Source organism: Maniola jurtina, chromosome 8, assembly GCF_905333055.1.
Source record: "Maniola jurtina chromosome 8, ilManJurt1.1, whole genome shotgun sequence".
In the NCBI taxonomy this organism is placed as follows: Eukaryota; Metazoa; Arthropoda; class Insecta; order Lepidoptera; family Nymphalidae; genus Maniola; species Maniola jurtina.
In genome coordinates, this window is record NC_060036.1 from 4,280,745 (window position 1) to 4,298,797 (window position 18,053).

Here is an 18,053-nt window from a genome sequence, read left to right on the forward strand (position 1 = left end):
TAAACTCTGTTGATACGTATGCATTTTGATGGACTAATAAATAAATCTCAGAATTATACTTTGCCTTGAAAGGATCAAAAGAGAAAAATGGTGGCACCCAGTGGTGGTTTAGTTAAATTCTGGTTTTGGTGAGTTGGAAAACCTATAAAAAGAAAATTGTCATTTTACTAAATGCCATCTTACGGCATAAAATCAAATTAGTTCTTAGTAGTAGGCGATTCTTTACGCCACACCCGGACAATATTCAGCTAACCGGAAAATACTCCGACTCTTTGTAAGGTTCGTTACAAAAATGAGGTTATTCACAAGCCTTTATCGTGATTCTACTATCTAAAACAGATGGCACTACTTGTCAAATGTAAACTAAATATATAAAATTATAAGTATGATATGACTTTAGGATATTGACGGAGATACTCCGATATTGAAAATAAAAAGAATAATTATAATTAAAATACTTATTTTATTTCGTACTCTTATTATTACTTAATTTTATTTCTAATTCTGATTGCTAGCAGTAGCACATTATGACTACTAACGCTACAGGCATTCTATAAAAACTGGATAGCAATTCTCATTTTCTTCAACAACTGTTCGAGCTATAGGCGCATTACTGTTCCTTAACTTGATATTAGTGTTGTTGTTGAGTGCTATATCCGAAAATGTATCAACAACAACTTTGTTGTGTTGATGAGGAACTCCCAGAGTTGGCAGTTGTTTCGCGTGACCACTGATGAAGCCGACTTCTCGACAAATGGCTTCTAATTGGGATCTGGTGTGGTTCTGTGTAGGATAACATTTCGAGTGCCACACTCCGTGAGACCGTATTGCCACTTCTCCCGTGCCATGTCTAAAATGAAATTACAACAATCATTCGTTATAAAGAGGTCCTAGGTTACTTTTTTTAAGAGAGGTATTGATACGGCTACGGAGTAAAATATAGCTACAAAAACTATAGACATGAGTTTAGTGACTTGAAAGTTTTTGTATGAAGAGATTTTCAACTTGACAGCAAAAAATGCATTTTTCGTGTAATATTGATTATGATACAGAACCAGCTCCCTGGCTATATTATGTTCGAGAATTTATTGCAGTGTAGTGTTAGGCCCGGTCTCCACCTAAGCGGAGCGGAGAGGAGATGTGTACAGCCAACCATTCAGATTTTTAAAAGATGACGTGATATTTTTTTTACGTCATCTATAATGAATCTGATTGGTCGACTGAATACATCTCTCCTCTCCGCTTAGGTGGAGACCGGCCCTGATACTTAGTTTGGCTATTTCAAGGCCTTCTCTTAGGGTCTATAGAGTTAATTCGATTCGAAACAACTTACGGAGTTCCTCTAGGTGCAATCAGACCAATACAATTCTTCTCGTCTTCACCATTTGGACAATCACGCATACCATCGCACACCATGTCAAATGCGACGCAGTAATCTTCCATGTGCGTAGATGATGCTGTACACCTATAAATTAATAAAAAATTATATATAAATTAAAATCTATTGTGCCCTGGATTCATCAATTCGGTAAGTTTTTTAGTAGTGTTGTAAAACCCTTTCATTAGTCCAGATCTGAGCTAAACAAAAAACTATAACTTTTCAAAGTTGTGCAATCTGGAAGCGCTCATTCTTCCTATTTTCCCACATGTGAAAAACTGTTTGGTAATTAGGATGGTTTTATAAAATAGAATAAACGTCCAATCTGGTTCAATTCCTTAACAACAATAAAGGTAATCTTCGTGCAAAATTTCAGTTTTCTATGTCCAACGGGTTGGGCTGGACATTGATGAGTCAGGATTTTTCCTTTTATTATTGTTGTTGGTGATAATATGTGATTTCCCTGTAACTCAAAAATTCTCTAATATAGCTAATAATACCGAAACCCGTAGAGGTTAAAAAAAGGGTAATTTATTTAAATTTTAATTTTATCACTAGACTAGCTGATCCGCCTTGGCTTTGTTTGGGTGTAGTTTCCAAAAATTCTTTCTTATAGGGGGTAACGTTATAGAGAAACCACAATGTAGGCAAATTCTGAAGTTTTTGGAACCAACGTGGATTTGAGCTGTATGTTGATATGACTGTCAGGCTGTTTCTTCGTAACTATATATATGGATACTTAAAAGGTACTAACTTAAATCCTTTTTTCGCATGACATTTACAGAACATCGGATCTTCATCACTTCGGTCATGACAGTGCAGGATTCCATCACAAAGCCTCGACGGCATCACACGTCTGAGATAGTCTGAACATTTGGTATGTCCGGGCTCATCGGTGCCGTCTCCACAATCGTCGTGACCATCTTTGAACAACTCTTTTAGAATACACCGGCCATTGTAACATTTTAATTGGCCAACTGGACATTCTGAAAGGATTTGATTAGTTGTACAATATTTTCAGCGTAGTTACATACCTCCATAAGCTAAATCAAACAATCTCAGTGGATTTCATCACATATTTTTAACCCCCGACCCAAAAAGAGGGGTGTTATAACTTATAAGTTTGACATGTGTATCTGTGTATCTGTCTGTGGCATCGTAGCTCCTAAACTAATGATCCGATTTTAATTTAGTTTTTTTTGTTTGAAAGTTGGCTTGATCGAGAGTGTTCTTAGCCATAATCCAAGAAAATCGGTTCAGCCGTTTGAAAGTTATCAGCTCTTTTCTAGTTATTACTGTAACCTTCACTTGTCGGGGGAGTTATAAATTTTTAATTTACACTTGTAATAATAGTGATATAGATTAAATATCTTGTAATATTATTTCGTGTTAGCGTGTGTTGTGATATATTACTACCCACGTTTACATTCCGCCTCCGGAGTATCCTTAAAGACAAGATATACCAACCTACTTAAGATTAAAACCCACATAAGAATGGCGCACACAAAAGAATACAAAAAACCTTCGTGTGTGCAAATCCGTAACGTTATAATATAAACTGAGTTCCAATCGTCAAGTGGATTTCCGAAACTTATAGCTATAAGTACAGAGTTCCAAAATAAAATGTTATTAATTAGTATTACTAGCTGGCCCAGTCCCCGCTTCGCTCGATTGGAATTTTAGAAAGTAGGCAAAGGTTTGAAATTTTCAAATTATACGTATTTCTTCATCTTTAATATAGCCATAAAAAATTTTCAAAAGAAAAATAAAACCGACTTCAAAAACCAAAAACACTAAAAAGTAGAAAATAATTTTTGTTTAGCTACACATGTAATGTACCTAGGTATGAAGTCGAGCGAGCATATTAAAACAAAATTAGAAATCCAAGAGTGAAGCTCGCCCGACTTCATACCTAGGTACATTACATGTGTAGCTAAACAAAAATTATTTTCTACTTTTTAGTGTTTTTGGTTTTTGAAGTCGGTTTTATTTTTCTTTTGAAAATTTTTTATTTCACAATTTTTAGTGGCCCCACTGTACTATAATATGCTATGCCCAGTTAAAACCCTACTGTTTACTAAGCTATTACACTGATCGCGAGCAATTTGCTCTTATCCATTGAGGAGTTCTGTTCTCCATCTCCAAAGATATTCATCAGATCTTCACCAAATTTATATGGGACCACCTGCACAGTATACCCTTTCAAACAAAAAAAAAAATTTCCAAATCGGTCCAGGGGTCTTTGAGTAATCGGGGAACATACATAAAAAATATAAAAAAAAAATAAAAAAAAAAAAAAAAAAAAAAAAGATCCCGACGAATTGAGAACCTCCTCCTTTTTTGGAAGTCGGTTAAAAATGGACATTCACATGAATGTTTATTAAATGTTCCATTGGGATTTCTCAAAATCATTTTTTTTGGATTATGTAAGTTAGAATGAGTACCTACATGAGCAATCTCAAGTCTATAGATTCAGCGGTTCAAGCTGTATGTTTTTGATAATAAGTAACCTATATTAAGTCAGTTAGTTTCTCCTCTTACGTGTAAAGATTTAAAAGTAATTACTAACCACATCCACGATGAAGAGGGTCGTGCGTACAAATATCGTGTTTTTTTCTACAGGATTCCTTGGACTCATCGGTGGCATCTTCACAGTCTGTGACTCCATCACAAACATTTTGTAACTCCACACACTTGCCTCTTTGACATCGAGTACCTTCACAGTCATCGAGTAGATTTTCTTCCAAGGAATTTGATAAGGGTTTTTCTGTGAATTCAACATGTTTTAACAAGAGACACTTTTTTGATTCGTCCGAACAAACGTACTTATGCATAAAAATTGGATTAAGCAAAATAGATGTTCAAACTTCTGTTAGCACATAGAATATTTTATGAAAAGCGTCACTACTCGTTGATATAAAATAATATATTAGTTATATATTAAGTTCTTTCCTTAGGTTGTAGATGAGTGGAAACTCTAGTAACTGTAGTGGGTAGTATTATTAATACCGTAGCTTCCAAACAACTTATAATAGAGCAAATATCAAGATACTAACTTTGCTTGCATTTTATCACGAAAGTGCTCTAGTTAAAGCTTAATAGCAAAGATACCCACAATTGAAGAATTGAAACATTTTTACCTTCGTAATATTTAATTTCGTGTTTGAGATTCCCAATATCTGTACCAACTATTCGATTAGCACAATTGATGTCCTTTTCTACAAAGGATGCTGCTGGGTACCATCCTTGCTTCGTATGACAACTAATTATTCCAGCCCATTGAGAGTCCGCGTCCAACTGTGAAATAAATATAACTCAAATTATAGGTATCACTACCCGTCGATGACACACTAATGGGAACGGGTTTCCTCTCAGAAAATGAAGGGCTTGACCATAATCCTCCACGCTGGCCATGTGAGAATTAGTAGAATATTAAGGAGACCTCTCAGGCATGCATCAGTCACGATGTTTCAAAGTAACGAACATCTAACAATCATTACGTCTTCTTAAAAATAGAGTTTTTAAGAAGACGTAATGATTTTTTTTTTTAAATAATACGAATAAACGTCCAAAACCGCAACCAGTTTTGGACGTTTATTCGTGGTTATACTTCTGAGCTAAGTATAATCTTCACTATATATTCAATAAGCAAAACCTAAATTGCCTGCCCTTTAGTAAATAAAGATTAAAGGAACTTCAAGAGGTACCTATCGGTTTAAATGTAAATTTCGAAAATGTATCATGGTTAACGTCGAGTATTAATGAAACATGAGAATCCGTAATGTACACACACTTAAAACAGAGTAAACAGAAAATTATGTTACGCTCTAAATTAAAGGTAAACTTACATAGCATGTGCTCTCGTTCCTTTGTCGAATAAAACATCGGTTGTGTAAATCGCAATCGTCTGTTTCTTTTAGGAACACATTAAATGTTTTATTATTTTTAGTCTGTCCAACGGTCACACATATTGTATTTTTCGTGTCTTCAGAAAATCTACAAATCAAATAACCATCAAATTATTACATAATGCTTAAAAAATGACTTCTCACGCGCCATTTTAACATTATGTGTCAAATATCATGTCAAAAGTACGATTCTAGTTCTAGTCTATAGTTTAAAGGTGAACCATTTTTGACATGACAGCTAACTCTAAGGGCTGGCGCACATATATTTTGACTGTGAAAAATGCTCTGTGCTGCGCTGTGCCATATGTGCTCCAGCCCTTAGAGTTAAAATGGCGCGTGAGAAGTAATTTTGTATGGATTATACCATCCTTTAATTGCTATAACAACAGCTGCTGATATAGGCATATACTGAAGATAATACTCACGAAGACATGACGACCATTGGCTTTACCATAACAGTATATTGTGCAGGCTCTTTCAAATGAAGGAGGATAACTTTACTTCGATATAAATCTTTCTTTGCATCGACTTGATAAACTTGTTCATATGGACCTATCGTAGAATCTAGTGTATAATGTGATCCAAGTACAATGGATATATAGTGATGGCTCAAACTGGAAATAATATTTTTTTTTTTCTACAAAACGAATTCAAAATTCAATAAATTAACTCAGTTGTAATGCAGTTATTGATAAAACTTACGTGTAACTTTGAAGACAATAGTGACTGATTAAAACCCAAGACAAATCTACTAATACACCCGTACATTTATACTTTCCATCCACATATAATTTGGCGATCCATGGCCACATAAATAAAGAATCGTCTCCCATATTTTTACTGGTGCGAAGATCTTGAGTTACATCAAAATGTGTAAACAAAGAATGGTCACAGTATACGTAAAGTGTCATACAAGTTTTCGTAATGTTAGGTACACATTCTTCCTTAATTATTTCAGGTTCATTAATAATAATGTTTTTATGCGAATTATTACTATTTTCAGTTTTAAACGTAAACTGTACCGGAATTTTTGTATCAATATCCCGTTTGTTTTTTTTGTAATCTCCTACAGAACTTACCGCACTATCTTTCATATTAATGTACTTCATTAAATATCTATTAGCGGCACTGAAAAAATATTTAGCATTATTATTTCTGCTTATCAATTTCTTTTATGCATGACCAAAATAAATAGATATAATAAGAATTACCTAAAACCAAGATAGCGACAAATATGATTAGCGGATTCCTCTTGTGTTTTAATTGGCATATCTTTTTCACACACTATTTGCCAATCATTATTATTGACAAGCTTTTTCGTTATATATCCTTCCAAATTGACCTGCGGTCTGCCATTTGGATCATGTATAATATGTTTTCCATTTGATAAAGTGACTATAACAATTGAATTATTAAATTAAGTTTAGTTAGTTTATGCAAAATACTTTATTTATTAATGGTCAATAATATTTTACTTACAACAATCTAATTCGTCCTCTCCTAGTGGGCATTGAGGTGTCCCATCACAAATGTATTTCATATCCAAGCAAATTTGACTACGTTTACATAGAAAATGATTTTCCTCACACGTAACTAAATAAAAAAAATGCAACTTTAATAATAGATTAAGTTAGGAATAAATTATCATAATTATCTAAGAATAAATACATAAACACGAGGTACCCGGTAAAACTTAACTGTATAGGAATCACATATCAGTAACTACTTACAACAATCAATTTCGTCTTGTCCATCAGCACAGTCAAAGTTTCCATCACATATCAACTTACTGTCATAGTTTGTTAAATAGTCTAAGCATGCACAATCTAATTCATCAGTTCCATCTTCACAATCTGCTTTATGATCACAACGAGTAGCATAGGGCACAATTTGGTAAATACTGTAATTTACAATAAAAAATTGTTTAGAAACAAAATCACAATTAATATTTTATTTTAAACCTCCGCGTAATTTCCGTATTTATTATACTTTAAGTATAAAAGTATCTTTATAACAAAACTCCCACAGACTGATAAATTATTAGCTTGGCTGTTGTCCAACTACCGAAAAGGAAGCGACTAACTATCGACTATATTTTTACTAAGAAACTTACAATCATTGTATGCAACTTCCGTGTCAATAAAAGAGATAAATATATTAAAAGTTGATCGCTGACTATGCATATTGCCTGGTGAGAACTCTTTCTCCACTAATTTGTCACAACGACAAGAGCTATCAAAGAAAAACTCGTTCAGCGACGCTCTCTTGGCGGACAAATACTCATGCAGCAAACTGCACAAATGCAGCGACTATTTTTAAAGTGCGATGGGCGATTACTTGCCCGTTACACTTGCACACTCCCTTACAACCCAGCGAGAAAACTAGCCCAACTATACTCTCACTTCTCATTGCTAGCCAACTCTAGTTTTTATCTCAATTCATCATCATCATAATATCGTCCTGCAGTCGTCCACTGCTGAACAGGCCTTCCATGATAGCAAGCATGACCATACCCTGTCCTTAGCCTTTCACATACAGCCCTTTCCCGCTTTAGCTCAACTCGTTTCTCGCTAATCGTCGGCGGTCAAACAACTGCCTAAGCCTAGAGAGATGAACATTGAATGAACAAAAGTTCTTTATAAGAAAGGGTTGTTAGAAATGCATACCCAAATGATTTATTCACATCGGGTAGTCGAAGTGAAAATCTAAAAATATCGACCCCTTATGGTCCATTTCTAATATCCTTATATTATAATATAATATAATGATGAAAAATTCACCAGGCATACGACTAGTCAATACTGGAAAGAAAACTACATACCGCCCACATTGGAATTCCAATGGTGTCAAATGCTTTTTTCTTATTTTCGCCGGTTCCAGCTCTAAAAATGTTATATCCTCTATCTTAATAATACTGTCTTTAGAGTCCAGACGTTTTGAGGCATCGGTATTATTCTCTACATGATTTGTTACCGATAATTCCTGATCATGTCTATGATTTTCTGATTGTGTATTTTTTATATCATCACTAATGAAATTAGAATGTGGCAAAAGTTCTACGATTAATTCATGAGACTCATTAGTTGTTTTAATTTTGTCACTTTCTATATTATGTAAGGGATGCTCCAGATTATTACTAAATTCATAATTATCTGTCGTTGTTGGATCATTAGAATGTGCCAGTGTACTTAGCGATGAATGTGTTACCACAGTCGTTGTCATTAGCTTATTATCTTCAGACATCTCTTTTTTAATCACTTCATATGAGTTGTTTTCAACGATCGACGACATTGATTGCAATGGATATTTAGAGGTATCTATTTTTACTGAATGTTGTTCTGGCTCCTCATTTGTTGAAAAATTAATTGGATCTAAAGTAATATTTTCATCAACATTTTCTTCTTTGCCAACTTCCTGTGAATAATCTATATTTGAAAATTCTACAGTAGAAGCATATTTTAAATCATTGGCGCTTGTATCTAGGTCTGTCACTAGTTTTAGGATGTTATGCGCTACTGTAGAGTTCTCAAGAAGGCCGTTGAATAAAGTCGTGCTTTCAATTTGAAAATTTTCTTCGTTACTGAGCTCTTTTGAATCATCAAATAAACTTGTAGATTGTGACTTATCTGTAGTTATTTTAATAAGTTTTTTAGTATCTTCTATGCTGTTTTTTTCAGATGATGCAGAGTTATCATTTTTCTCCTTTTCTTTTGATTTATTTTCGTTTGATTTTTCACTGACTTTTCTCGTAAGAGGTGGATTTTCTTCGATCAAACTTTTTTCGGGTTGTTCTAATAACGTATCGACATCACAGTTCAGTTCATCTTCACCATCAAGGCAATCTATTATTTTATCACACATTCTTTTTTTAGGTAAGCATTTTAATATTCCCGAATCACATCTAAAACCCGGACACTCTTGCTTTGGCTGTATTACAGGTAATCTTTTTGAAGCTGCAAAAAATAGATCATAGTGTTTTTATAATATAAAATATTATTTTCTAGAAACGTGAAAGCATTTAGACTTACAAATATGATACTTTATCCAGGGTACAAATAAACTGACTCTCGTGTAAACACCAGGCTCGTCTTTCCTGCCACACCCATCACCATGGCTTACAATTCCTGCCACATACCACTGTTGTGTATTTATAGGATTTCTACACAATAGTGGACCACCACTATCGCCCTGAAATACAAAAGGAAATGATGGCATAATGATAATAATATAATCTACTACATAGTAGATATAAATAGTACTATTTATTTGAAAAATGAGTTCAACATACTTGACACGCATCCTTTCCCCCTTCCATTAGACCTGCACATATTTCTTTTCCAGATTGATCTTCTTCGTGTTTACAACGCTCCCAGATAGGAACTTCTACTTCATGCATGTGGTCAGCTGTGATAAATTTTAGATATTGTTTCGTTATTTTAATTATTTTAACAGTTATACATAACACAATATTAAACATACATAATACTGCTAAATAATAATAAGTTTTTATTGATTATTCCTAAATCGACTGTTTTAAATCTGTATTGACAAATATAGTTTTACTAACGATCAGGTCCCCTCTCTTCAGTGGCTCCCCAGCCTACAGCAGTGCAAATGGTTCCAGCTGCCGGTCCCCATTTCCAGTCACTACCAGCCACCTCACGGCTTGGCAAACAAATTGGCCTCGCCCATCGACTGAACTGTATACCAGGTTTAACTCTTAATAGAGAAAGATCGTTTTTCATATTCTCTTGATTATAATTCTGATTGACAATTATGTGAGTTACACGATGGTTTTGCTCTTGAGGTGAAAATGAAAAACGACGCAGCATACCAACTTGCACTTCGTAATAGTGTTGCCAAAATCTTAAAGAAAAAAATATTTTAACTAAGAGAAGAGTATTATTACACAAAATTCACAGAAATATGAGTTAAAAATCTAGTAAGATTTATAAATTAATTAAAAAACTTACTTATGAACACAGTGCGCTGCTGTCATGATCCAATTTTGATTAATAATAACTCCTCCGCAATGAAACATTCCATCTCTGTATAATGCAACCATCCATGGCCATGCTGTCGGCTGACTTGGCTTACCACCTACAACTCTACCCTCTGACCTCTTATTCCTTGTTTCATCAACCCTGCCTTTACTTAAATATTTAAAAATCAAATCAGAGTTTGCGTTTTTATTTGTAACGTATCTCTTCACTCGGCCGCCGTAAAATATGGCAGGATATGGGAGAAGAAATCTTTTATTACGACCGAAGAGACGACTTTCTATTGCAGCGTCCTGTGATAAGAGCCATAAAAATATTTTATTTGTTGTGACATCTCAAAATGATTCAAAGATTGTTTAGGTCTTTAAAATTTAAATTTACGATATCGCTAAAATACCAAAATTCACATGTTTAATACTTTTGTCTGTAATACTTTGTTTACGAATATTACGAATATTTAAGTAGAAGATTTAATTTCAAGATACCTCTTTTATTAGCTGTGATGGGGTGAGCATCCTCGTTCCACATAGCAAATCAGGACATGTGACATATACAGCAGAGGAGTTAAGACACGTGTTGCTCGTATGAATTAATCCTCCAGGAACAGTGCTTATATAGTCAACCTTTAGTAGTGGATCGATCGACAAGACTTGAATAAAAGGCGGCCTGGGATAAAATAACCGATAATAAATAAAATAAAAAATTATTCTTACGAGTTAGCTAAACTTTGACCATTTATTACCTAAAGTTTAGCTAAGTTAAGTTTACTTGTAATACTCTCCGATTTTGTACATAGACACGACATTATATATAAAAAATCATTTCATTTCATCATACCAGATGTATTTTTTGAGAAGTTACCTTATTATTAGCCCCGTTTCACGGCGACAAGCATCGTGGGCCCACATATAGGGGTTATCACAAACTGCATACCAGGTTCCTTTATAATTTCTAAGTAGAAAACCCTCTGTGTTGGATATTGCAAAAAGCTAAAAAGAAGATTACAAAATTCATATAAATGCAAGTTTTCCTAAAATATCGTTTACTCCCTTAAATTTATATTGAGACAAATAAATTCTTACAGGCTTCTTATGTAAACTAGGCGCTAGCATACTGCAATCAATTTCATCTTTATGGTTTGGGCAATCAACTATGTTGTTACATCTTTGTTCTTTGGAAAAACACGTACTTCTTGAGTCTTCATGAGAGTTTACATCTTCACAGCTAAATGTGCTTTCACTACAACCTGCAAAGAAATAACTTCAAAACCATATGATCATCTTTTATTTTAGATTCTAGTAATTTGTTAAAACAATGTGCATGTATATATGAAATTAATCTTATTAGTATTAAATATCATTATAATATAACACACGCACACACACACATAACATAAATTTACTCGCACATATTTTCTTTAGTTTGCTTTGTACTTACCGGGCTGGAAGCCTCGTTTTCCGAAACACAATTTTTACTAGTTCAATAAACAAGTGCTTAGTAATGTTTTGTTATTTTAACTAATTTAAGTCTAAACTAAACTTTCTACAACTTTATTATTTGCTTAATTAATTTAACGTTTATTATTTTTCCATTAATAAATTTTTATAATACCTAATAATAATAACATAAACATAATTTATAACAATAACATTTTTTTAACTAACCAAAACAACCCATTTCATCTTCACCAAATGGACAATCAAAATAGCCGTCACATATTCTTGCGACATCTACTCTTGATTTGCATGTGCATCGTGCTTCATCGCTCACGTCACTACAATCTACTTTTCCGTCGCACCACTGTTTCTCTTCAACACAGGCACTGCCATCGTTACAGGAAATAGTGCCAACAGGACATTCAACTTCATTAACAGAAAAATTTACTGATGCATCTTTAGTAGTGATATTATCGTGCCTGAAATCAAAATAATACCAATAATTTAATTTATTTTTTGCAAATTAAGCTCTAGTATTTATCAATCTTACGTAGCAATATTGTTCTTAACATACATAATATAAAAGCAGATTAAAGGACTTATCGATATAAATTATACAATATACAGTCCAAAACACTGAATCTAGACTATAACTTGAGATTTTGTACGTAGAATATGTTTTTAATGTTTAAACTACAGTGAGTGGTTTGGATATCACTCACAATCGTTCAAACATCAACTAAATATGTGAGTATAGCCGTAACATTCTATTCTTAAAATATTTTTACTTACTTGGGTTCTATAAATCGCATAGCAATTGCAATATCTTGAGGATGTGGTTTATGTTTGTGTGAATCAACTTCGCGATCCTGATTATGAGAAGAGTAGTAACTTGATGGAACATGTCTGAAATAAACGAAAAAATCAAGGTAATTTTAATAAAATTAATTATACGCAGTGCTGATAAAGCTTTTTTTATTCTGGTACCAACCTTGAAGAGTACGGCGATATTTGTGATTGATAGTCTAACTGTGGATTGTCGTATACACCTAAAAATAAAATTGGGCAATAACTAATAGACAACAAAGATAAATAATAATCAACCAGAAGTATCTACTGGTACTAGAACAATTTAGTACCTTGCAAATCTGGAAAACTCTGTCTCATGAGACGTGCTAATAAACATGTATCTGTTAATTGTGAATTACGTGATTCACGTGGAAAAGTAGCTAAATGTGGATGACTTATTTGGTTAGGAATCCCAAAAGAGTCTGTGTCCCTTTCCATCGTCACACTTTTCGTCGGCCTCACCAAATTATAAGCTGTTTCTCGTTTTGATATATCTGCAGTGTTTTCATCGGATTTATTTTCATTATTTGCTCCTACAGTATTTTTTGTATCTAAGTCACCATTATTATTATCAACATGACCTGTAAAACTGTTTTCCGTAAGCAATTTTATTTTCATTACTAGTTCTTTGCAAGCTTCTTTATGACTTTCTTCATTACATAAAACATCGTGTTCCGACATCAATTTACGTAGCCTTTGTATTTCATTATCTTTAAATTTTATTTGATTACTTGTTCTGGTATGACCTGCAGTATTTTTAGGCACTGAGATGGTTTCTCTTTTTTTTCGTTTGTTAGAAAATGTTTTATTATTTAATTGGAAAAATATTTCCATTTTGTCTTGTAAAATTGACATGTTTTGTCCTTCACGTAGTGCTGAGACGACAATAATTTCTGTATTGTGAATGTTGTCTAAAAACAGGAAATATAATATTATTTATCATAAGGATGAAAATATAAGTACTTAAGCGCATGTTGCATATTGGCAAATGAAGAAGTAACAGTGCTTACCATCATTTTGTAGAAGCCTTATTATCAAAATATAAAATCCAACAGCAAATAAAATTATAATTAGTATTGCTAGTAATTTTTGTAATACAGGGTACCACTTGAGGTCAGTTTTTCCTGAAATACCGAATAAAAATATTATCAACAGGCCTGTAAATTTATTGTGCAAAAATAAACAACTCCTATAGAGAAAGTGAAGGCAAGTATTGTAAGTGTAGACATTAGTAGGTACATACTCGTAATTTATGATACTAGTGGAGTTCATATTTTCCTTTAATTAAGATCGCCACACGGAACCTTACTCACGCATTAATTTAGTCATATATTAAAGATGAAATAGCGCTGATAGTCTTGTGGTTAAGACGTCGGCCTCCTAGTCAGAGGGTCGGGGCTTCGATCCCGGGCACACACGTCTAACTTTTCGGATTTAAGTATGATCGTTTTAAGCACTTAAATATCACTAGCTTTAACGGTGAAGGAAAATATCGTGAGGAGATAGAAATAAGGAGATATCTACACTTGTATGCCTGAGGGGTCTCTATAATGTTCTCTAAAAGGTATGTTACATCTGTTAATCTGCACTTGACAATGTAGATTATAGTTTATGGCCAAACGTTTCTCATTCCCCGAGGAGACCCGTGCTCAGTAGTGAGCCGGTGATGGATTGATCGCAATGAAAGATGAAAAAGATCTTTATGAAAACAAGGTTATAAAAATATTCACATAATTATTAATCTGAAGATATTTTTTCACTTATTTTAGGACCTAATTTAGTGCATTAAAACTATGAAAGCTGGACGTAGCAAAAGATTAAAGTATATTACTACCTTACAGTAACCAAGTTTAAAATAACGCTATAAAAATATTCCAGTTATGAATTAAGCTACGTACCTACTAGGTATCTATTGCTACTATTTGCATTAGACTCTAAATTTATCAATGATGTCGTTCAAAGATATTAATTTTATCAAAGTTTAAAGTCATTAGGACCGACTCTGTTGCTCCGCTGCGGCGTTATTGGAGGACAAACAAATAAATACAATTTCGCATTTATAATATTGGTAGTGAATCCACTAAAAGGTAGCCCTTGACCACGATCTCACCTGAAGGTAAGTGACGATGCAGTCAAAAATAGTAGGTAACGAGCTAACTTGGAAGGGTATGGTAGTTGCCCCTTGCCACAATATTGAGCTAGCCTGAGCGCAACGAATGTTATCATGGTCCATGGCATGCGTAATAAATATATTGCTGATCGCCGTGTTGATTACGATTAATTAATTATTATTATTGTAAGGCCTTAATTATTAATTTTTAATTAATTAATTATTATCATTGTAAAGTTACCGTTATTAGTCTCAGCCAAGTCCATGGGCAGAAGACTAACTGGTTTCTTTTCTTCGGTATTTGGAGCCATCATCTAAGAAATGAATTAGAGTTTAGTCAGAAACTATTGAAAGTATTAAAATTAAGCTTTGATATTTTTTATAAATTACTGGTACAAGCTACCGTACTCCATTAAGGCACTTGTCCAAAGGTGGACGAGGAAGCAACTAGCTATCGCAATTTTCTCGCTTAAGCAACGTACAATCAAAGAGATAAATATAATTAATTAATAGTCGATCGCCATCGATGTATATGGATAGGCCCTTAGAAGAAAAAAAATGCGCTCACAAGTTAAAGAGAATTGGCAAAAGTCTCTTTATCACGCATCAGTCGGCCGCACACGCTTTATCGTATCGCACGTGTTTTTGACTGTCGAAAATGCCGTCATGTGCGGTCAAATCTTGCAAAAACCGTACGGAAATCCATCAAAAAAAAGATGGAATAACATTTCACTCGTAAGTATATCGTTTTCTCATTTAATTTAACGTATAAGCTGGGTATATTTTTAATTTTGCTATGATTAAATATTTGCCGCAAAAATATCGTACAATTGGAATACAGAAAGAATGGAGTCGTGTTATTTTTTTTGAAGTAAAACTTTTTATTCGCGTATGACAGACTACTTATGATCATGAATATATTTAACTATGATTGTATGTTTGTAAGTATTTAACTATGTATGTTTGTATATAATTAACTGTTTTACTATGTATGTATATCTGTACTAGTAGACTAGCGATGTTTCCGATATTCGCATCCTCACCCGCAATTGTGAAGGTTACGCATTGATTTGGGCATCCACATCTGCATCTACAATAATAATAATCAATGCGGATAGTCACGCGGATGCGGATGTTGCAAGTCGCGAAAACTATACATGTATGTTTGAGTGTATACATGCTGATATGTATTTTTTATGTATTTAACTATGTATGTTTATGTATGTGTTTAACTATTTAACGATGTGTGTATTTTGTATGTATACGTCGTACGTATGACGTAGTTATATTTTAGCGATTTTGCGGGCTTCCGCATCCGCAACGGCGAAGCTGCCGCATTGATAGAGGGTTCCGTACTACAGAAGTTTTTTTGGTTATGGTTTATATTATTACATATTATTTGTGAAAATTCTTTGTTAGATTCATTACATGCTCATATCTGCACTAATAATATTTTTAACGCAAAAAAAAAAAATGACGAAATATTGCACAAAACAGCTCCATTCCATCCTTGATCTTTTTAATAATAGAGAGTTGACGCTCGCGTCAAATTCACTGACGAGTTCAATGACGTAATATTTATTTTTTTATAGGCTCATTTTTGTAAACGGATTTATATGGGAATGGCATATCCTTATACATCGATGTCGATCGCTGACTGCCGGCCAGAACTCTTTCTTCACTAGTTTGTCGTAGCGACAAGAGAAAAGAATGAAACTCAAAGAAAAAAACTCGTTCCTTGAAGCTTTCTTGGCGGTTAAAACACTCGCACAGTTTGTGAAGGAATTAAAATAATATACTTGCTGGCAAACTCAGCTCTGCTGTTTACGCCGGTAGACAGATTCGACAGATAACTGACGTGGAAACAGCAAAAAATGTATATTTTGCCTATTATGTATTGGAAAAAAAATCGTAATACATAAAAAGGGCAATAGATGCAATTTATAATTTAAAACCGCACAATTCACTGCGAGAGAAATTTAAGGAAATAGGTATTCTTACAGTAGCTTCTCATTTACATTCATATAATTTTTTTATGCCAAAACATTCTCGCAGTTACAAAAAAATCGGTGACTTCCACGACAGGCAAACTAGAAACCGTAATAAGCTCGCAAATCCAACGCTCCGCCTCAGGAAAGTGGAAAAGTCATTTCTGGCAATGAGTATAATATTTTTTTACAATAAAATTCCTCAGTGAATTTTAGACTTGCCTTACTAAAGCTTAAAAATCTATTAAAAGTATGCTCCTGGCAAAAGCATATTATACAATCGAAGATTATGTAAATGATGAAAAAGCATGGATTTGACTCGCTCCAACAATGCGCGGGGCTGCAATTGCTTGTATGGCATATCTTTGTAAATTGAACAATTTAAAAGAGCAACCGCCGAGTTTCTTGCTGGTTCTTCTCGGTAGGAACGGCATTCCGAACCAGTGGTAAATCATTTTGACAATTCAAAAGAATTTGTAAAAGTTTACTTGAATAAAAATATATTCTTTTTTATACTATGTATCGTCTGCATATCCGAGTGACCACGCGGCGCAGCGCTGCACACCCGTACAAAGCTCATTGATAAATCTATTCCAACTAGACACTTGCTTCTCGATGCTCGCCAACTCGTTTCTATCGATAATTCACAATTATCGTATTAATCGTGGCACGTACCCGCTATTTACATTTTATTATGTCGTTAAACCATGAAATAAGAATAAAATCTTTAGCGATTATATGAAATAAAATCACAGTCTAGTAAAAAAATGCTTCATACTCACATTTTATCGTGTCATTTGACACGAATCTAGTACCTAAGCAAAACTAGACAATCACTGAACAAAACACATGATTTTGCTAAAAAATTGAATATTATAAAACTAAGAACTGGCTCACTCTATGACATCAAGGCTACTGGTGGATATTGCTACACCAAGATTTGTGTCACGAATCTGCTGATGAAGACTTTCGTTAAACTGCTGACAGCTCCTCATTGTTTTATTAGCACAGCTTTGTGTTTAATATATTTTACGATGTAAAGTAATTTATATATATGTACAAAAATGAATGTAAGTATATCCGTTGGGCCGGTTTGTCTCATTTATGAACTTAAGCTTCTAAACCATTCATCCCATTAAGTTGAAACCTTAACACAGTTGTTGTTGGAATTTTCGGAAAGGTTTTATCATAGTACCATCAATCACGATAATCTCGTAACGATACAAAGAGGCATTGTAATGTATATTTTTGCAAATCGCGTCTTTTTGCAACGATACAGCAACAAAAAGGTCGTGATACAGTAGCGGTGCGTCTCTGGTCCGTATACTTTTCCCCCACGATTCTGTGTCGCGACTGACGCGATTCAGAGTCGCGTTCTAGATAC

General features: G+C 33.9%; 1 protein-coding gene across 2 annotated transcripts; it reads right to left on the reverse strand.

Moving 5' to 3' along the window:
• Window positions 1-443: 443 nt before the first annotated feature.
• On the reverse strand, window positions 444-17,600 carry LOC123867532 (serine protease nudel). 2 transcript variants are annotated; one of them, XM_045909602.1, is made up of 27 exons: window positions 17,452-17,597; window positions 16,727-16,729; window positions 14,923-14,995; window positions 13,582-13,695; window positions 12,862-13,482; window positions 12,714-12,771; window positions 12,515-12,628; window positions 11,951-12,201; window positions 11,369-11,532; window positions 11,148-11,275; window positions 10,772-10,952; window positions 10,260-10,579; window positions 9,854-10,152; window positions 9,575-9,690; window positions 9,315-9,474; window positions 8,108-9,239; window positions 7,017-7,186; window positions 6,766-6,879; window positions 6,498-6,681; window positions 5,989-6,414; window positions 5,712-5,900; window positions 5,227-5,374; window positions 4,519-4,675; window positions 3,948-4,145; window positions 2,133-2,364; window positions 1,334-1,465; window positions 444-850 (listed from the first exon to the last, which is right to left on the reverse strand). In XM_045909602.1, exons 3-27 carry the CDS (start codon window positions 14,993-14,995, stop codon window positions 541-543), a joined length of 5,991 nt encoding a protein of 1,996 aa, XP_045765558.1. In that variant the 5' UTR covers window positions 16,727-16,729; window positions 17,452-17,597; the 3' UTR covers window positions 444-540. The 2 variants fall into 2 exon arrangements, with proteins under 2 accessions (XP_045765558.1, XP_045765557.1); XM_045909601.1 differs by lacking the exon at window positions 16,727-16,729 and having other exon boundaries at window positions 17,452-17,600.
• Between the last annotated feature and the right edge of the window lie 453 nt (window positions 17,601-18,053).

Excerpts from the sequence above, each read along its gene's own strand:
- LOC123867532 (XM_045909601.1), bottom strand. The coding sequence starts at position 14,995 with ATGATGGCTCCAAATACCGAAGAAAAGAAACCAGTTAGTCTTCTGCCC. Across the intron at positions 12,202-12,514 it reads ATGCGATTTATAGAACCCAA|GCACGATAATATCACTACTA; the intron begins GTAAGTAAAAAT and ends TTTTGATTTCAG. Across the intron at positions 7,187-8,107 it reads TTGGAATTCCAATGTGGGCG|TATTTACCAAATTGTGCCCT; the intron begins GTATGTAGTTTT and ends TGTAAATTACAG.